General features: G+C 45.7%; 1 protein-coding gene across 4 annotated transcripts in view; it reads left to right on the forward strand.

Annotated features, from left to right (window-relative positions):
* The window catches only part of nap1l1 (nucleosome assembly protein 1-like 1), a 37,200-nt gene that overhangs the window by 14,255 nt on the left and 1,202 nt on the right, over window positions 1-21,743 (forward strand). For 2 of the 4 annotated variants that reach the window (XM_080021969.1, XM_080021971.1), the window contains exons 1-14: window positions 1,716-1,800; window positions 7,498-7,536; window positions 8,125-8,213; window positions 13,654-13,756; window positions 14,134-14,275; window positions 14,442-14,522; window positions 14,656-14,784; window positions 17,836-17,907; window positions 18,036-18,175; window positions 18,296-18,441; window positions 18,774-18,793; window positions 18,936-19,058; window positions 19,199-19,231; window positions 19,314-19,364. In XM_080021969.1, the coding sequence (XP_079878095.1) occupies window positions 7,520-7,536; window positions 8,125-8,213; window positions 13,654-13,756; window positions 14,134-14,275; window positions 14,442-14,522; window positions 14,656-14,784; window positions 17,836-17,907; window positions 18,036-18,175; window positions 18,296-18,441; window positions 18,774-18,793; window positions 18,936-19,058; window positions 19,199-19,231; window positions 19,314-19,364 (1,146 nt within the window). In that variant the 5' untranslated portion in view covers window positions 1,716-1,800; window positions 7,498-7,519. Of the gene's footprint in view, window positions 1-1,715; window positions 1,801-7,497; window positions 7,537-8,124; window positions 8,214-13,653; window positions 13,757-14,133; window positions 14,276-14,441; window positions 14,523-14,655; window positions 14,785-17,835; window positions 17,908-18,035; window positions 18,176-18,295; window positions 18,442-18,773; window positions 18,794-18,935; window positions 19,059-19,198; window positions 19,232-19,313; window positions 19,365-21,035; window positions 21,073-21,743 lie in introns of those variants that run through there. The other 2 variants (XM_080021972.1, XM_080021970.1) reach the window with 2 other exon arrangements.

The following is a 21,743-nucleotide window of genomic DNA, read 5'->3' on the forward strand; positions in this document are numbered from 1 at the left end:
GATGATGATGATGATATTATGATGATGATATGATGATGATGATATTCTGATGATATTCTGATGATATTATGATGGTGATATGATGGTGATATGATGATGATGATGATGATGATGATGATGATGATGATGATATTATTATGATATTATGATGATGATATGATGATGATGATATTATGATGATATTATGATGATGATATGATGATGATGATGATATGATTATGATGATGATGATATTATGATGATATTATGATGATATTATGATGATGATATTATGATGATGATGATGATGATGATGATGATATTATGATGATATTATGATGATGATATGATGATGATGATGATGATGATGATGATGATGATATTATGATGATATTATGATGATGATATGATGATGATGATGATGATGATGATGATATTATGATGATATTATGATGATGATATGATGATGATGATGATGATGATGATGATGATGATGATGATATTATGATGATGATATGATGATGATGATGATGATGATGATGATATTATGATGATATTATGATGATGATATGATGGTGATATGATGATGATGATATTATTATGATATGATGATGATGATATTATGATGATATTATGATGATGATGATGATGATGATGATATGATGATGATGATGATGATATTATGATGATGATGATGATGATGATGATGATGATGATATTATGATGATATTATGATGATGATATGATGATGATGATATTATGATGATATTATGATGATATTATGATGATATTATGATGATGATGATGATATTATGATGATATTATGATGACATGATGATGATGATGATGATGATGATGATGATGATGATGATGATGATGATATTATGATGATATTATGATGATGATATGATGATGATGATGATGATGATGATGATATTATGATGATATGATGATGATGATGATGATGATGATGATGATGATGATGATGATGATGATGATATTATGATGATATTATGATGATGATGTTGATGATGATGATGATATTATGATGATATGATGATGATGATGTTGATGATGATGATGATATTATGATGATATTATGATGATGATATGATGATGATGATGATGATATTATGATGATATGATGATGATGATGATGTTGATGATGATGATGATATTATGATGATATTATGATGATGATATGATGATGATGATGATGATGATGATATGATGATGATGATATGATGATGATGATATGATGGTGATGATGATGATATTATGATGATATTATGATGATATGATGATGATGATGATGATGATATTATGATGATATTATGATGATATGATGATGATGATGATGATGATGATGATGATGATGATGATATTATGATGATATGATTATGATGATGATGTTGATGATGATGATGATATTATGATGATATGATGATGATGATGATGATGATGATGATGATGATGATGATGATGATGATGATGATGATGATGATGGTGATGATGATGATATTATGATGATATTATGATGATATTATGATGATATGATGATGATATTATGATGATATGATGATGATGATGATGATGATGATGATGATGATGGCCCCACGCCTTCACTTTCACTCATTGACCAGCACCGCGCCTGGCCACGCCCCCAGCGCGCCTCACCACTGAGTGACTTCCTGTTTGCGTGATGACGTAGTGTGTATATAAAGCGCCGGCGGCGGGCTCCGTCTCTCCTTCTTCTTCCCGCCATCAGAGCGGAGTTTGTTCGCCCCGCCGCGCTGCACCGCCTCGGCACCACGCCACACGGTAAGCCGCCGCTCCGCTCCCCGCTCCCCGCTCCTCGACAAGCACCCGAGGCCCCGGACGCGTCGCTTTCCGCGACCGTTCCGAGCGACCGTGCTCCATTAACCGTGTCCCGTTTCTCTGGTTCTTCCCCCGTCGCGGCGGCGGCGGCGGCGGCCATTGAGGCGGGCCCCGCCATGACGGTGATTAAAATGTGATTTATAAAACCAACCGCCGTCGCGCCCGGTCGGCACCGGGGGACAGGGGGGCGTCGCGGGGCGGTTTTGTGCCGTTTTCCTCGCTCTTCGACGGCTTGTTTTTCTTCGTGTTCTCCCGTTCTCCACGGGGAGCAGATGGAGACCTGGTGCCGCGTTCGGGTCACATGGAAGTTACGGAAATTACTGTTTCACACCGAGGAACTGTATTTGGCGAAATGAATCGTAATGTGTTCATTGGAAGAAGGTTTTCTTATACAAGGAATTAGTCTCGGTTAGTGGTTGGTGCAGTACTGTACAGACAATTGGCATAAGTCTAAAGGGATCAGCAAACTACAAAAATATGCGGAATACATAAAATGTCATCATATACACAGAATCTGAATGGGTAACTTAATGATAATAGTTTGTAGCTGTCATTTAAAACGGGAAAGTGGCTTCTTTTGTCATTTCAATCTTGACAGATTCACGATTAATCGTGTTGTAATGTAAATGGATGTTGTCACAATGTTAAAATCTTCAAATTGTTGATCAAGACCAGAACAACGCCATTTATTTAGATTTTGGGTACAGCTGCTCACGGACAGATGAGTTTGTCTTGCCGTGTAACAGGTGAATGGATAGACGATGCGTTCATGGTGCCCTGGGACAAAGCACCTTCTGTCAGCTCAGCAGCTGTGCATGCAACATGTGGTCGCTGGTGACTGAAGGGTTTGGGGAAACGTGTCCTGCAAATCAGGCTTTCCCCTGTTCTCAGTACCCCACCTCTATTCCGGTTCTCTGGTACCCCTTCCCTCTTGGTTTGGGTCCTCCAGTTATCCTCTTTGGTACCCCAGCCCCCTATCCCGTCCTCCGGTCCGGCCATGTCCCGGTAGTGATCTACCGATCCTTTCTATTCTGCTCCTTAACATCACCTGTCCCCATCCTCCAGCAGCCTGTCCCTGTAGGGGTCATCCAGTTCCCTCCTCGCCCTGTCCCAGTCCACCCATGTCTCTGTCCTCCAGGTACCCCCCTATCCTGTACGGTGCATCTCAGATTCAAGCTTCCCGAGAGTGTTGGTTTGTTATTTCCCAAACTAAATCACCCATGGTAAAACTTGCAAGACCACGTCTACTAAAACACGGTTCTCACTGTTGGGGCCGGAGACACCCCCCCCACACCCCCACCCCGGGGTCCTTCAAGAGGTTCCATGGGGTCCCAGCAAGATGATGTATAGTTAAACTTCACTGTCCAGGATGTTAACGCTGTTGGAGAATGTCCAGTAACGACTGTTTGGATCCTAGTTCCATTGTTATCCCCCTGATCAGACACTGAATCAGATCTAACGATAACAATATTGGTCTCGGATTGGATCCAAGAGGCGGAATCGGATCAAATGGAATCAAACTCAGGGTCTTCGATGTGGGGGGGGGCACTGGTTGAGTATACTTGTCGACAGGCTAATAGTCCAATAATCTAGATATCCGACCATAGCAGAAAATTAAAACATTTACAAAATCTGACTGACAATTTGGTGTTATTAAGATACCTTTTCCAACGCCAGCGGGATGTTTGTGTCACAGCAGCTCAGACAAAATATCGGCAAAACGAATAATACAATCATAGACGATGGCTAATGAAGTAAAGCTGACGGTGAACCAGAAAGATAAATGTTAACTTTAAACCAATAAATAACCCGAAAATTTAAACAGAATGACAATAAACCTCAGAAACCAGCAGTAAACATCCACCTCTGTATCAACACATTTACATTGTGGAAGTTGTGCTATTATTATTTTTTGCCTCCTATGTGCAGATGAAGAAACTCTTTGGGCACTTGACTGTTTTTTGTGCGCTTCACCGTCAGTAACGTGTCTGGGTGGAGATGGGAGGTCAGGGTTATTATAATAGTGGGGACGGGTGGAGAAACTCGAGCTTATACCATTTAATGGCGTGTATAAAGTAATTGTTTATCCTTCCCAGATGGGAAGTTTGTGTCCCAGCAGCTCATAAATGGGCAAAAATAATGAAACAAAGAAAATCTAAATATGCAACAAACCTAAGAATTGTCTGGGAAAAAATCTGTAATGCACAATAGATGACAAATGACAATAAAATGGGAAATAAACAATTACAAACATTTAATCAGTGTAAACTAAAAAATACAGGAACAATAATAAATGCAATCTACATTATTGACCTAAATAACCGAAACGATAAGATAAATGTATTATTTAAAAGTGTTAATCCCAAGTTTGACCTGATTATACATTGACTTTGAGGGAATAAAACGTAAAGTTGCTTTTTTGAGTTGATATGAAAGGATGTTTGTTGCTGTAAGTGCGAAGTAAAATTGTTTAACTTCAGGTTCACATTATTCACATTATTGACTGTTGCCGTATAATGCACGGCACCAATAAGTACTGATGGGAACACTGGCATTGACTTTGAGAGTTGTATTAAATCTAGTTCAGAGGTGGGTGAATGGATGGATGGATAGATCGCTGGACAAACTGGGAGATGATGGATGGACGGACTGGGAGATGGATGGATGGATGGATGGATGGACAGATGCTTCATCCGCAATCAAACTGTCACAGCAGCTCACATGGAACTAGAAAGGAAGGAATCGGTCTGTCTGTATGCAAGTCTGTATTCCTCTCCGATTATCTGGATGACCGTTCAGCCGATCTACTTCACACTTGGAGGGTGTATCACTGAGCACCCAAGGACGTGCAGTGTCTAATGTGGTGCAATTTGGACACGTGTAATATTAATATACTTTAAATATACAGCGGGGGCTGGGCTTCAGGGCTCTGCGACTGAATCACAGAGTGTCGTTCCCTGGTCTACGACTTGAACCGACAGTTTTATCTTCCATTGTGGAACACAGGACTGAATCATTGACATTTTGTTAAACTGTAAGAAATTTTCAATGGCACAGACGCACAAAGTCCCAAATTTTCGAATAAAGAATGGCTAGCTATCAGCAGTATGCAATAAACCTAAAAATTTGCATCATAAAAATAACAGATGCTAAAACCTGAACAAAGTTGTATTTCACAATATGCAATAGACCTAAAAAATAGATTAGAAAAATAAATTATGAAAAACCTACTAAAAACATCAATTATTTAACATCAATAACCCTAAAAATAAAAGCATAACATGCACACATCTATCAACAAAGTTGGCACTATCCAGCCCTCTGCTAACCCGAGTTGGGAGTAATAAGCCCAATGTGGGCAGACGGCGCTAGCCTAAAGTACATGGAGTGTAGTATTGCAAAGTAAAAATAATAGTCACGTATTGAGAAGTGGATTAATGTGGCCCTTGTCATTGGAGGTGCCTTAGCTCCCCCTACATTCAATGTCCAGCTCCATGCAGCGCAACCGGGTGGCGATCACGCCATCGCTTCTCACCATGACATAACGTAGTGTTGACACATCCGCGTATTAAATGTTGACTTTTTAATCAACATGATTAACAGTGGAGACGGATAAAAATAACTAGGATTAGTTTTGGATTAATCCACAGGACTGCGGCCGAAGGCCTCCATATTATTTTAACTCAATGTGTTATTATTATTATATTTATAATAATGATATAGTGCAGAATAAAAATGGAAAACAATTGGCAATGTGGAATCAACTTAGAAAATTAACAAGAAAAATTATCATGAGCAAGAAGAATTGGACCACAAACCAAAGAATTTACAGAAAAACTTGCAATTTACATTCAACCTCAAAACGAAGTAGAGGACAGAAATAAACACAACCACTCTATGAACAAGAAAGAATTGGCGCATTAAGTCGAAACATTAACTAGAGTTGCAAGTTGGCCTCTGGAGCTGCCTCCAGTGTCACCCGACAAGCAGAGTCCTCCCTGCTCCACCTCCGACCCCAACCTCCACCCGGGTGCAGTTACCACCATGCGGCAATTGGGGGCTTTTTTGACGGTGGTGTCTGTTGCTCCCAGACGATTGACGCTTTGGCGGACACTCTCGCCGCCTCTTTCTCCTGGAGAGAGGCGAGTAATCCATCCCTCTCTGCAGGGACAGAGGAGAGGAGGTCGGGGAACTCCATGAGCGGAGGATGACCCTTTTCTCTTTCCATCAGTTTGTTTTGTTACATTTTTTTCATGTGTGCGCACGAGCGGGACTTAAACTGACTCCCGCTTTCTGTATTTACAAATATTAGGGTTTGAAAGTCATTTTTTCCCCCACCCATATGTTTAATTATGTCAAGATGATTGTATGGTACTTGTCCAAACATCTGTGTAGGAGCTGGTCTAGGTGCTAGGAGGTAGTCTTGGAAGCAGCCGAGGAGACAGTTGAGGACATGGCATCTCAGGCCTTCCCAGTGACGGTTCTGGTGTGGAACCAGTAAAACCAGGCAGTCAGCTGTCCGTCCCTGGCTACAGCGTCAGCCGCTTGTTTTCTATCCGCGTCCTGCTGTTCCCCCTCTGGTGGTGCAGCCTCAGCCCTTCTCTTTGTTTCCTGGTGTAGGATTACGTTCCGTCGCCGTTTCTCTCAAACTTGCTGATCGGAGCGAAGCGCCACAAAGGAAACCTGCGTTTCACCCGACGCCATTGTGTCCGCTCAGCCAGGAGATTTACCAGCTATTCAGCCGCTGCGGAGTTATTCCTACACATTGATACTGGGAGCCTCCCAGTACCACCAGTCTGCTGCCGGTGGACACTGGGGGGCCAGGCCTCCCAGTACCACCAGTCTGCTGCTGGTGGACACTGGGATGGGGGCCGCCGGCCCGGTACTACCAATCTGCTGCTCGTACTGTTGTTTTTGTTATGGCCTACTAATAGTTAATGACGCTAGCCTCAAATGATTCGTTCATAGCAAACATGTCTTAAATGAGTCTTCAAATCAAAGTGAAAATAATTACTGCACTAAATTTGAAGTTGAAGGCATTGTCGTAATTCATATTCATGTGGCTGAGTGACTCTTTGCATCCGACAAAATAAATGACAGGAATTAAATGATTCCTGTGAGAATTCCGTTCCCGACTCGGAGCCGACCTGACTCTTCCTCCTCTGGTTGATGCTTCAGGAAGTCCTCCCTCGCTCAGCGTGCGTCACACCGACCGAACCCAAGGAACCCGGAGCGGGACAAACGGAACGACTCTTTTTAGCCAGCGAGTCGTCAGGAAGCGACTCCCAAACAGAGTGGAACCTTCCATCACTACTAATAGTTGTGACTTTCAGAGAGAAACGTGTTGTTCTGACGGAGCTCATCATCACATGGATTAGTGCGACCTTGTAGTTTAGATCTTGCAACACAAGAAGTAGTTAAGTTGTTTTCAGTGGACTTTGAAACATTGGTATGGCGCCACCCGGTTGGCTGACTCATAGCGGTTGAAAGACATGGATGTTGGATTTTCGTGTTTGACCAAGGAGGATTTTCAATAAACTACATTAGCAGATTTTAGGGACACCATGAATATAAATCCAGTTTCCACCTGGTTTTTAACGCTGTTGCACCAACTCTTAATTGCTCTTCTTTCCTCCTCAGAATCCGTTCTCACCAAGTGAAGATGGCCGACATCGACAAGTACGTTCTGCTCTTCACCCCATTGAAATAATACAATATTTTAGGTGTTGAGAAGATATTAAAAACAGTGGAGCACTCTTGGCGATCAAACCGGAATTGACTGACTATGCAAGAGCAACGTCTCTTCAGGATATCACAAGGGTTTTATTTTTGGTTCTTTTTGATTTTCTGAATTTTATGAATTATTTTTTTTTAGTAAAATCATTTTACTTGTATATTTTAATGGGGGGGAGAAATGTATTTCCATTAGAATTGTGTTGATTAGCAGAATTGCCAGTCAAATTCTTTAAACCTCTGTACTACCAATGAAAGTGAGAATACACATTCTGCATCATGGAAATGACTTAATATGATAAAGTTTATTACTGATGTTTTTATTTTCTTAACAGGAGACTTTTTAACGTTAGCATGATTTTAACAACTCTGAGCGATTGCTTTGCTTCCAGTAATGACAAATGATTCCATGTTGTGGCGACAGTTTGACATTGAGGCCTGAAAGAGTGATCGTTATCTACTGATCAATAGACTGATCAGTATTGAATGATCAAGTCATCACTTAACCTGGCTCTCCTTCCCTCCCTCCTCCAGTAAGGAGCAGGCTGAGCTGGACCCAGCAGACATGGAGGACGTGGAGGAGGTGGAGGAGGAGGAGATGGGTGAAGATGTCAACAGTAAAGGTGAACGTTCTCCTCCGGCGCTTTTGGCTTTGCTGCCTTAGAAACGTCCTTGGACTTGGAATCAAATGCTGGAATCTTCCTTCCGGTTTAAGGCTGCACAATATGTAGCTTGGGCATCGTCATGACGACGTATGGCGACCTCTACCTTCGCCTGCAGAGAGAATCCGCGAAAATACTTACCTGTCTGCAGTTTTGAGCAAAAAGAAGTGTTGTTTAATAGGCTTGGGCCGAATATCGCCACGGTTTGCCACCATATGCGATATTTTCACTCAGGCTAAAAGATTTGGGAAAATGTAATTGCGATTTGTTTTTTTTTAATATAGATAGATAGATAGATAGATAGATATAATTTTTTTTTTAAAGTTCCTTATCATCTGTAGCATTTACTAAGCACAACCAATAAATCATCCTATAGTACGACCAACACAACATTGGATACAGCAGCATATAAACTGCTCTATCCTGTCGGCCACGCCCTACGTGTTATGATGAGGGGCCACGGAGGAAGTGTCCCCGTCACGCCTGGTTTCGTTCCATTGGGAGACATAAAATAAAAACACTGTTCTGGCGCAAACGATGGGGTGCACGCGGGGGAAACGCACAACTGCAACATCAACTTGAATTCGACTGATCGTTCAGCCCTGGTTTTCAGTATGGAAATATGGCTCATTCACTCGCGCCACCAAAGAGGATGTACAGTGTACATGTCGACGCAACAGCAAGGAAGCCGGTGCAGGATTTGGGCGTGGTGCCACGTGTGGAGTGGATGGTGACTGGGTTGCAGCGCCGACGCCATGGGCTCTGTGCGCACCCCGTCAACGCCGTGCCATCCATCCAACAGTGTTATTATTTTAGGTGTAGGTTCTCCTTGTGGAACGACACTGCCCGTAATGAGGACTCTTTCCCCGTCAAGCTCTCCCCGCTCCACACGACTGACGGGTTTCCGACTGATCCCACTCGCCGACCTCGGGGGGCCGCCCTGCCCGGCCGCCCCCAGTTGCCATGCACCTCGTGCTTCTCGCGCTGAGAATCGCAAACTAAGCAAATGTATTTGTTTTCTGTGTGTACATTTCTCCACTCGCGCCGTCTCGGTGCCCGTCGCTGTTAGCGTGGTGAACGGGAGATTCTCTGCTCGCGCACGTTGCGTGAACGCCCGCACGCAACTTGTGATCCGTTCCCCGTGATCCGCCTTAAAAGGTTGTCTCTCCCACAGAAAAGTGTTTTTATTGTAGATGTGTTTTTATTGTGGATGTATCTTTTATTGTTTTTATTGTATATGTGCCTTTTTGTAGATATTTTATTGTAGATACATTTTCTATTGTTGTAGATGTAATTTTTTTTTGTATGTATTTTTTTATTGTAAATGTATTTATTATAATTGAAAACCAGAAACTGCTGTGTGCAACTGGAACTCTTTCTGTTACTGCCCCTCCCCCCCGTGCCCCGGTCAACAATGACCATAATATTGCGTATCACGATATTTGAGCGGGACTGCATCACGATATTACATTTTAGAAATTGCCCAAGTCTACTGTTTAACTTTATTCCACTTCCTAATCACTTACCTTAAGCAAGATGTTCATGGAACCATAGAGTTGATAACCTCCCTCTCAGTTCCATAGCACTTACCGTATTTTCACGACCATAAGGCGCACCGTACTAAAAGGCGCAGTCTCAGTTATGTGTGCCATTACTGTATTTAACACACACATAAGGCGCACCGGATTATAGGGCGCGTGTTTTATATACCGGTACATATCCTCTACTACGTTTAAATACCTCTACTGCGTATTTAAAAATAGAGCGGGAGCAAAACTGAGTATGTTTGTGCTTTATTCATGTATTTATTACAAAGTATTAATCAAACCCATCGAAGTCATCATCCTCTGTTTCTGAATTAAACAGCTGCGCTAAATCAGACATGCCAGTTTCCCCTTCTTCGCTGTCAGAGTCACTTTCCGTGCCGTGCGGCTCCTCGGAAATGATGCCGGCTTTTGCGAAAGCTCGAACAACAGTGCCAGCAGACACGTTAGCCCAAGCATCTACAATCCATCCGCAAACTGTGGCGTAACTTGCCCGGCGCTGCCTTCCACTTTTCGTGAAACTGTGGTCTCCGTCGGTCATCCATCGCTCCCACGCCGCTCGCAGCCTTACTTTGAACGGCCGGTTCACACCGATGTCGAGCGGTTCCTTTGTCAGACCTCCCGGAATAACAGCAAGCACAGCGTTCATTTGTTTCACCTTGTTTTTCACATCGGCTGTGAGATGGGCACGCATGGAGTCACAGATTAACAGCGATGGTGATGCGTGGAAAAAACCACCTGGTCTCCTTACATACACCTCCCTCAGCCACTCTTTCATCATCTCCTCATCCATCCAGCCCTTTTCATTTGCCTTAATAACGACTCCAGCTGGAAAAGTCTCTTTAGGCAAAGTCTTTCTCTTAAAAATCACCATAGGCGGCAGTTTCTGTCCATTTGCGTGGCAGCCAAGCACAACAGTAAACGACGCCTTTTCATACCCCGTTGTGCGTATCGCTACCGTGCTGGTCCCCTTCTTCTCCACCGTGTGATTCACCGGGATGTCGAAAGTGAGCGGCACCTCGTCCATGTTGGTGATGTGGCTTGGCTGGATGCGTTTGTCGGCGATGTGTTTGCTGCAGTAGGAGTGGAAGCTCGCCAGCTTTTCATTATAATCCGCCGGACGTTGCTGCGCTGCTGTAGTCCTGGTCCGGATGGAAAAATGGCACCGTTTCATAAAACGAAAGCACCACGACGGACCTCCTTGAAAATGTTCAATTTTCATTTCTTCCGCTAGCGTTACTGCTTTTAGTCGAACAGTGACCGTCGAAACGCTCGCCCCACTCGTTCTTTGCTCGATGATCCACCGCTCGAGTCTTTCCTCCAACTCGGGCCACCTCGCCTTATGTCCGCGGAACACACATAGGGCGCACCGCACTATAGGGCGCGCCGCACATTTTGAGGAAAAAAATAGACGTTTATATGCGCCTTATAGTCGCGAAAATACGGTACCTGCAGTACTTGTTCGACTGGATTGTCTTAGATATTGTTAGAATATTGAATTTAACCCTCTAAATACTGACTGATGCCTTGGTGTGTTGTCATTTCTTCTTGTGGGGAACAGATGCCATAGTATAATCTGAACGGCCTGTATATATTCTAATCTGGTGGGAAGCTGTGCTTTCAAAATAAAAGCGTGAAGGAGCACCATCCCTCGAGGGTTCTCAACCCGCTTCTTGTTTTGCAGCTGGTGCTGTCTGCTGCGTATGTAGGCCAAGTTGACATGAGCTCCACACCGCTTTGTGTCCCTGCCAAGGATAGCTTTAATCTGTGGCTTTTATTTTGGGATTCTGTAGCTGCTTGTGTGTCGTCTTGATGTTCGATAAATGATTCAGATCGTTTGGCGTTTTCGACGCCCGTTCGGCCCGGGGTTTATTTATAGCCTGAATGCTGAACGGCCGTCTGTTCCCGCATGGTGACAGGATGTATTTTAGTCACACACGCCCATATAAAACTATAATTACACGTGGGACGATGTAAGATTTTATTTTTTATATGGATAAAAAAACTCAAGATAATTTTATGGTGGTGAATTTCACTTGTCGGAATGATGACATTAGCAGGAACGTCTCCGCGAGCGACCATCCTACTGATCTCCTGATGGATTTTAATTTGCCATTTGTCAGCATCCTTTTTAGTTTGACTCTGTGCCACGATGCCAGTTGTTCTTTATTTTATTTAAAGAACAGACACTCACAATGGACAGTCTCTTGTCCACAATGGACAATTTCCTCACCCTTTATTAATGCAGGGACACCTTGTAATTTATTACCTTATTAAAGAGTTAAGTTTGTTTTTCATTCATTCTGCTGTCCCTGCTCTGTGTGATCTGAAAATGTTATTCATTTACTGTCCTTTTAAAACATGACTTATTGAAGGATGTGAATCCTTGGATATGAGTTTGAAAGGTAGATGCTCTTCATTAATGCCTGTTTCATCTCCTTGTGATTACCTGCTGGGTGTTGGCGAGAGTCTGAATCTGTTTTTTGCTAAAAAAAAGGGATGCTTACAAAAAGGTGTCTTATGATGCAATGAAAATATTTCTCAAAATGTAAGGTAAAGGGATTCCCACATTTTTTTTTTTATTGCCATTTTAAGAGTTTTCAGCATAATTTGATGATTATCTGAACAATATCATGAATCGCAATTATTTTGGCCAGGACAATCCTGACATGACATGTTCATATCGTCCCGTGCCTAATGGCCCACAGATGCAGAATCACTGCTGAGAAAACTGAGATTGGCCGTTGTTTGAAATGTTTCTGTTTTTTTCTTTCTCTTTGTTTTCGTCTCGTTTGCAGCGATCTAAACGTCAGATTGGCTGTTTGTTTGTAACGACAACGTTTGGGTGTGAGCTCATGTCTGCCGGGAGATGAACCAATTGCGTTCTGGCTGGGATCCCTCTTCAGGCTGAGCACCAAATGTCTTATCAGAGGGAAAACTTCTCATCATAACGGTCCTTTTCCAACCGTGAGGTTTCATTTAAGTGGTGATTAAAAGGGGATAGGATGGGGGGGCCTGCAGATGGGTCTAAACGCTGGAGGAGGGTCCAAGTCCGTCTGGGAGGTTGAGTTTGAGCGTGTGCAATACACAAAAGATGGTGAGCTATGCCTGGGTGGCAGCATTTAAAATACGATGTGATTAGCGGTTTCAAATGGCTCTTATAATACACGCAATATTTTTTCCTGGCTTTTCAACTAGTCCAAATTTAAACCTCTGTTTAAATGACAGGGAAATGAGTTGTGAGGAGCATCCCTAGCTCAGTGGTCTAAAAGCTGAAGGAGGTCCCCTGAACCGCTCTGAGGGCCAATTTATACCGTCCATCCGACATTACTTTCGGCAGCTGCTCATGTCCGCGCCTCCCAGATTGCGTGACTGCGTGGACTGTGCGTGCGCACTGCACATGCGCTCGTGCTGTTTGGCAGGCTTGTGGAACGGGATTTAAAAAAAAAAAAAACTTGAGTCTTGCCAGAAAAATCAGTTCGTACAGTGGTCGCTGAAACGTAAAGCTTTCGCGGTTTCCTGGCTTCTGACTTTGTTTTGTGTTTCTGTGTTGGAAAACCGGTCATTCCCAGCAGGTGTTCCCCACTTCCCAGCTGAAGCTTCTCCATCGGTGCCGTCTGGCAAAACATGGAAGCCTGCAGTGAATTTGTGTTGTTTACCCATTTTGATTCATATTGCATGTGTGGAACGCAGACATGACTTACTGTATGTTTAATGTGCGGAAACCCATGATGCGGTTTCGGTTTTGGGGTATAAACGAGGCTGAAGTGTCGGAGGGGGGGGCCCGTGCACCGGTCTAAAGGGTAGAGGGGGTGTGTGTGGACCGGTCTAAACCCTGGACCGCCGCTGCGTTTCAGCCCGGCAGTTGACGGTCCAGATGATGCAGAACCCGGAGATCCTGGCGGCGCTGCAGGAGCGTCTGGACGGCCTGGTGGGGTCCCCGTCCGGCTACATGGAGAGGTGAGCAGCGCGCCTGGCTCCAGGGCACCGCGGCACCGTCATATCCCATTTCAGTCCGGATCCGTTTGGCGTCGTCTCCGATCTGGGATTAATGGGAATGTTTGCTCAGAATCTGTGGCTCCCGTTCCCCCTAGGGGTCAAAGGTCACACGTCGAAATTCCATAGTGGACTGTTTTTCCCAGCTCCCGGTACTTTTCAGCCACCGCTGGATGCGTGAGCGCTAACGTGACTGGTTTTATGGTGGACTGGAGCGGTCGCAGTTTGACAGTCGCGTGCCGTAAAACCATCCCCGTTTTGTTTTTTTTTGTTTTTTGTGTGTGTGTGTGTGTGAACGGGGGCGTTTTTTCGGGGTCTTGAGGTTGTGTGTCCGTCCGCAGCCTCCCCAAGGTGGTGAAGAGACGCGTCAACGCCCTGAAGAACCTGCAGGTGAAGTGCGCGCACATCGAGGCCAAGTTCTACGAGGAAGTGCACGAGCTGGAGAGGAAGTACGCCGCGCTCTACCAGCCGCTGTTCGACAAGGTTAGAGCGCCCAAAAACACATCGGCCAAAGTCCCTCAAATGACTTGTATGTGAGTCATTTCAGAGGGGGGGGGGTGACATGATTATATAATGGACCTAAAATGTAAGAATAGACCATAATAATAATAATCCTACAAATTGACGATGATAATTTTGTTCCTCTCAGAGAAGCGACATCGTGAAAGCCTCGTACGAACCCACAGACGAGGAGTGCGAGTGGAAGACGGCGGAGGAGGAAGAGCTGACGGTGAGTATGCAGCCTGCGCTGCATTATGGGATGTTCAGGTCACCCACTCAACTTTTCTTCTCTGATCTCTGCGCGTTTGAACCGGCGCGTTTCAAGCGCCGACTGATCGGACGCTTGTCGCTCCGCCCTTCAGGAGGAGATGAAGGAGAAGGCCAAGGTGGAGGAGGAGAAGAAGGACGACGAGAAGGAGGATCCCAAGGGAATCCCGGAGTTCTGGCTGACGGTCTTCAAGAACGTCGACCTGCTCAGCGACATGCTCCAGGTGAGGAGCCCGGTGGCCAATCAGAGGGCTGCAGGATGATGTCACTGTGCGCACACTTCCTGCCCCCTGGTGGCCGAGCACTATGGAGGCGTGGCTGACATGATGGAGTTATAAGAAATTAGCAACGAACAAATGTGAATATTTACAAAATAAATCCCCTTTCAGTGTCAAAAATATGAAATTAAAGAAACACATTTTGCGAAATTTTAGTGTGTGTGTGTGTGTGTGTGTGTGTGTGTGTGTGTGTGTGTGTGTGTGTGTGTGTGTGTGTGTGTGTGTGTGTGTGTGTGTGTGTGTGTGTGTGTGTGTGTGTGTGTGTGTGTGTGTGTGTGTGTGTGTGTGTGTGTCCATTTACACTGATGTTTTGAAATAAATATAGTTGGAGTATAATTGTTTCTGTATAAGTGTATTTGATCGAAAAATGTTTCTTTAACTTCCTCTTTTTGACACTAAAGTGGGTTTTTGTAAATATTTACATTTGTTTGTTGCTAATTTCTTATAACTTAACCATTATTGCTGCTCATCCATGCCTCTATAGTGTTCAGCGTTCATTGACACGGATTCAAACGCTGAGTTTAAAACCTCACTGCAGAGTAGGGATGGGAGGATGTAAGACACTCGGGATAATCTCATCGTGGTGAATATCCTCAGGAGTGACCTGGAAAAGCTGCCTCGCTTGCTAACGTACGGTTCTAGTGATTTCCTTATTTTAAATTGCCATCTGCCACGGGGGAGGGGGACCGCGTCCCTCCAGTCAATCGTCGCCACAACTGAAGGCCGGCGTGCTCCTTGTATCCTCCACAGAAGAATTTAAATCTGATGTGTGCACCGACCAACACCTCCCAATTGATAAGGCCCATCTCCATGGCAATCGCTCAGCTCTGTTCCGATGACTTGCCTTGCGGGCATGTGGGCCCACAGGGCAGCGGCTGCACATTGCTTTTTCGGGGCTGTGTCCGGCCGGGTTCCATGTGTCACCCGGCGCTCGCCTGCAGACCCCCCGCTCCCAGGCCTGGCTCCCCAGCCCGGGTGAGGTTCTTCCAGCCGTTTGTAGTTGTCCCATTAGGGTCTGGTGTTTATTCAATTTTTTTATGTACATCATTATTTACTCTGGTGAGGACCTGAGGCAGGTCTGCCATGGGTGACGCTACCGGGCACCCTTAGCATCAGACAGCGGAGCCCCCTGTCATTGGGGCACACAAACCCATCCACCACGTTCAGGTTCCCATTCCCAGAGCAGACCTCCATCTGTGACGGTGTGTCCTATGAAGCAATAAAAAACATTTTGTTTCTTAAGCCCCTTTCCCACTGGAATTAAAGCCGTAAATCTATTGGCAAGGTTCCGTTTTGATGTCGTGTGTGGATGTGGCGTGGAAGTCCTTCTGTAGATTTTCTTACTTTCAACCGTGAATCATTTCTGGCAAAGCGCTGGAACGGCTGTGAATGGAGGTGTGTGGGAAGCAGTAACATTTCCGTAAAGTAGGGGTGGAGCCAAATCCAAATAAAGCACAAATAGTGTGTTTTTACAAATGGTTATTTCATACAAATTTTAAAAAATAAAGGGAAAAAACTTTCAGATTGCGTGGGGGGGGTTACCATAAAAGAGAATATTTTCTGGGGAGGGGGGAGGGGGGGGGCATATACAGTGGTCTAAGTCTTTGCCCCCGTCCTGATTTCTTATTTCTTTGCATGTTTGTCACACTTGAATGTTTCAGATCATCAAACAAATTTAAATAATTCACAAAGACAACACAAGTAAACACAAATGCAGTTTTTAAATGAAGGTGTTTATTATTATTATTATCATTATTATTATTATTTTTATTGAGGGGGAAAAAAAAATCCATACCCACATGGTCCTGTGTGAAGAAGTGATTGGCCCCTTGGCCCCTAAAGCTAATAAGTAGTTGGGGCCCCCTTAGCAGCAACAACTGCAGTCAAGCGTTTGCGATAACTGCCAAGGAGCGTTTGACAGCGCGTGGAGGAGTTCTGACCCACTCATCTCTGCAGAACTGTTGTAGTTCAGCCACATTGGAGGCTTGTCCAACATGAAGCGCCTTTTTAAGCTCACGCCACAGCATCTCCACCGGAGTCAGGACTTGGACGCGGCCGCTCTAAAGGCCTCATTTTGTTTTTTTGGAGCCAGTGAGAGGTGGACTTGCTGCCGTGTTTTGGATCGTTGTCCTGCTGCACAAGCCAAGGGCGCTTCAGCTGGAGGTCACCAGCAGACGGCCGGACGTTCTCCTTCAGGGGTTTTTGGGAGACTGTAGAATTCATGCTTCCATTTAGGTTCTGTAGGTTTGGATTTTTTTCCCCGCAAAACTGCATTTTGTGTTTACTGGTGTTGTCTTTGTGTAATATTTAAATTTGTTTGATGATCTGAAACATTTACAGTAAGTGTGACAAACATGCAAAAAAAAAAAGAAATCAGGACGGGGTCAAAGACTTTCACACCACTGTAGAAGGTCATGGAAAGTGAGAAACGCTGTCTCCGCGTTCCAGAAGTGCAGGATTTATTTACAAGTCAAGTTTTTACACAAAAACAACCATTTTTTACTGAATGACGTCCCAAGGGGACAGGTGCAGGTTTTCGTGGAAGGAGCAGGACCGTTCCTTACATGAAGAAACAAACCAAAATAAAAAGACGGGCACGGGAGGCGTCGAGCACCTCCGTCTGGAGGAGAAACAAAACAGACAACACTCAAATGCTGAGTCAGCTTTACTTTTTTCATTTTCCATACCAGTAACTAAGGAAACAATCAATCATTCTCTGAGATGATATTATTTATTGCTGAATAATGATGGATTTGATGCATTCTGTGAAGAGCGACTGGCACCGTGTAGCCACGTGAGTCCAGGAGGTTTTGGTGCCTGTAACATTTTAAGCGTGCTGTGTTTTGATGATATCGTGCATCGCACTTATTTTAGACCACGATAATCGCGACGTGAAATGTTCATGTTGTCCAGGTCTACCGGAGAGTTAGGGTTAATTATAGCTATTGTAGTTATTAATGAATCTAAATTTAAAATTTAGATTGATTTCCTCCTCAGGAGCACGACGAGCCCATTCTCAAACATCTACAGGACATCAAAGTCAAGTTCTCAGATCCAGGCCAGCCCATGGTGAGTCATTATTATCATAGGTGTTAATAATAATTCTAGATGTTAATAATAATTCTCAGTGTTGATAATAATTCTAGGTATTAATAATAATTCTGGATGTTATTAATTGTAACTTCCTGTGGATGTAGAGCTTCTCGTTAGAGTTCCACTTCGAGCCGAACGACTTCTTCACAAACTCGGTTCTGACCAAAACCTACAAGATGAGGTCGGAGCCCGACGACAGCGACCCCTTCTCCTTCGACGGGCCAGAAATTATGGGATGCACGGGGTGAGTGAGCCCGCCGCCATCTTTGTTGTTTTTGTTTCAACGTAAAAACATGGACAAATTTAGCAATCCATGTTTCTATACGAATTCTGACCTCCCTCCCTTCCTTCCTCTCTTCCTCAGATGCACGATCGACTGGACGAAGGGGAAGAACGTGACGTTGAAAACCATCAAGAAGAAGCAGAAGCACAAGGGGCGCGGCACCGTGAGGACTGTCACCAAGACGGTTCCCAACGACTCCCTCTTCAACTTCTTCACCCCGCCCGAGGGTAAAACTTTATTGACACCTTGTTGGAACTTTAGACCTGCCTAAAGTTTAAAACTTTATTTAAAACGCAGGGTAGGGACAGCTTTAGTCACATGCCACCTGAGGGTGACTCCCAAAACAACTCGCTCATGAAAACTTTATTGACAACCCCTTCCCCCCTTTGAGGATAAGGTTCTGGAATAAGTCCAGGATCCTCAGCTCAAGCAGCGTTGACTGTTATTGTTTTAATTGTGTTTATCTGTCAACAAACCATCCTGCTGCCCCGACGCCAAACCTTTTATAATGATATATTTAGATATACAGGATTTTAAAATACTGTTGTTTCTTTCCCAGTTCCGGAGACTGGAGAGCTGGTAAGTTTAAACCTCATGTTGTTTTTTATTTATTTCTTTATTTGTTCGGTTTGTTGTTAAAATAAAAAACTACAAATTGAGTTGGGGGGGGGGGGGGTGCTCCGGGCCCGTCTGAGCTGTGGATGTTCCTCCTCCTCCTCAGGACGAGGACTCTGAGGCCATCCTGGCGGCCGACTTTGAGATCGGACACTTCATCCGCGAGCGCATCGTCCCCCGAGCCGTGCTCTACTTCACCGGAGAGGCCATCGAGGACGACGATGACGACGTGAGTACCGTGAGCACCTGTCTCACCTGCCTCAGCGCCGTTGGTACACATCTTGACCCTGAAAAGGCTGCAGTTTGGAGGTGCTGCCTTCGTGGTTGTGTTTCTAAGACTTTGCTGCGTTTCCTTTTGTTTTCTTTCAGTACGATGAAGAGGGAGAGGAGGCTGATGATGAGGTAAGGCCTCGGGGACGCGGGAGCGCTCCTCAGCTGTCTGTGCTCTGTGTCTGACTGTCCGACTGAATCTTGTGTCCTCCAGGAGGGTGAGGAAGAGGCCGACGAAGAGAACGACCCAGACTACGATCCCAAGGTGAGAAATGGGGAGGGGCTTAAACTAATGGCTAAATAAAAGCAAACTGCTGCCTGGCTGGTTTTTCTACCTGCTGGGCTGGTGACCACAAAAGACTGGAGCTCAACAATGATTGGCTGGCTGCTTACCGGCTGAAAGGGAATAAAGTTTAAAAAAATAAAATAAAAAAAACTGAACTGATGTGGACTCGGTGCTGGTGAATATTCTGGGCTGGGCGGCGTTAAGACCTCGCTGGACCTCGTCCACCGCTCAAACCGTCTGGAGGGTCCCCAGCCCCAGGTTGAAACCCGCTGAGTTTCAACATACAGAACACGCCTTGCGACGCTGGGCTCGGCTTCCGCTCTGACTTGAAGCGGCTGCCCAGGCACCGGGCGCAGCCGTTTGCGCCACCATGCACCTCCACCCGGAGCAGGAGCCCACGCCCTGCGGGGGGGCGTGGGCTCCATCTCGGCGCGGGCCCGGTCTTGCCCGTTCGGGGCGGTTTTCGTCTGAATCGGGGGTGAAAAAGATCCCAGCCAAATGAGTCCGGAGCCTTAGCCGCACCCTTCTGAGACATTGCCACGGTCAAGGGACACGGTCCGGCTCCTTGGGTCCGGTTTTGGCGCGAATCATCAAAGTCGACCTGGAGGGCCACGCCCGCTCATCCGGGGGTTTTACTTAATGTTCACTTGGATTAAACCACGACTGAGGAAGAGAGTTCACATTAGAAGTGATTGAAGCTGGGGCCACGAGACGGGATTTTGGAGACGGATTTGGCAACTATTTGAGAGGGGGGCGTGCTTCTCTCTGTTCGGCCCCCACCGTCCAATTAAACACGTTTGGTTTTTGATCTCCCCAAAAGCCTCGACTCGCAACGGGAACTTTGAGCGGCCAATGAGATCGCTGGCCTGCGCGACGCTGAAGGAGGCAGGAAGTGGGCGGGCGTGGTGCTGCGGAGGGAGGGAGAGCTCATCAGTCTGATGTGTGGGGAACGTGTGCGCTGCCAGTTGACGCTACGGCGGCCATGTTTGTTTTGGCGAAATCATCAAGATGCGTCCTGGCGAGTGCTGGAGTCCTGCAAAAGTGTCGTCGTGATGTGGGCGACGCCCGGTCTGCTCCCCGCGTTCGCCATTTAAATAGATAAAAAGTGAAGTAATAGTCTTGTAATGTGTTCCCAGCTTCAGTCTGAGATCAGGCTCCTCCGCCCATAGGGTGGATGTGTAGATGCCAGGACTGGAGGCTGCAGTGCCGGTTAAAGGTGGAGTCTCAAGAGATTCGGAAATGACAGTTTTTGACATATTCCCAGATAAACGCGATAGTGGAAGTACTGTACTAGTAGTAGTTGGTGCCTGGAAGTACTTGGTGCCGAGTAGTACTTTGGGCCCAGTAGTACTTGGTGTAGTCTTCAAACTTGATTGCCTAGTTGCTCATCTTGGGGGCTGTGGTTTGAGGCTCCTGGGCCACGCCCTCTTTGCCTCGAAGTCACGCCCTCTTTGCCTTGAAACCACAACCTCTTTGCCTCGAAACCACGCCCCCTTTGACTTGAAGCCACGCCCTCTTTGACGTTCTGTATTCTTCAATTTCATCGATGTTTCTTCATCTCCGTCACTTTTTGTCAGCGACCTTCTTTTGTTTTTTCTTTTTTTTTTTCTTTCTTTTCCCTTTTTTCTTTTATAACTTTCTCCTCACTAGGTTTAAGTGATGTCAGTAGAAAACTAACCCTGTCCTGGTAGGTACAGCCTGAGATCGCCCCCCCAACCCTCCCCCATCCCTCACCACTGATGCCTGTGCTCCGCCCTCTTCCCCCCCCCCCCCATCACCCTCCTCCTGTCTTCCTTCACCTCCGTCTCCCTGTCTCACACCCGATCGCTGCCAGGCGTTAACCTGCCGCCACGAGCTGCCGTTGACATTGGCGGCCATTTTGTTTCCCGTCTGCTCTGAAATGAAACATGTGGCGGCCATGTTGGATTGTTTGTTATAATATTTGAGTCGGCCTCAGTGTCCTGCAACACGACTCGCTGCAGCGTCAATGACTTGATTTTTGAAGGCGTGGCATTGATCTGGTGGTGAAGCCCTCTTCATCATCCCTCCTCCTCTTCCTCCTCCTCCCCCCGGACCGACTAACGTTTGGTTTGGTTTCCTTCTAACCCCCCCGACGCAGAGAGTCTGCGTCGGCACCGTGTCTTCTGTACGTTGAAACCCCACCAGCCCCCGTCTGCTTTGTCTTGGTTTTACGCCGCCATCGTGTGTGTGTGTGTGTGTGTGTGTGTGTGTGTGAGAGACTGTGTGTGTACACGCACACTTTCAGCCTGTATTCATCAGGAGAAGGAACCAGGCGGACGGGCCGCTCCGCCCGTCCCAGGCGGGTGGACTGGGACGGGCGGAGCAGCCTGCCCCGCC

This window comes from Zeus faber, assembly GCF_960531495.2.
Source record: "Zeus faber genome assembly, chromosome: 21".
In the NCBI taxonomy this organism is placed as follows: Eukaryota; Metazoa; Chordata; class Actinopteri; order Zeiformes; family Zeidae; genus Zeus; species Zeus faber.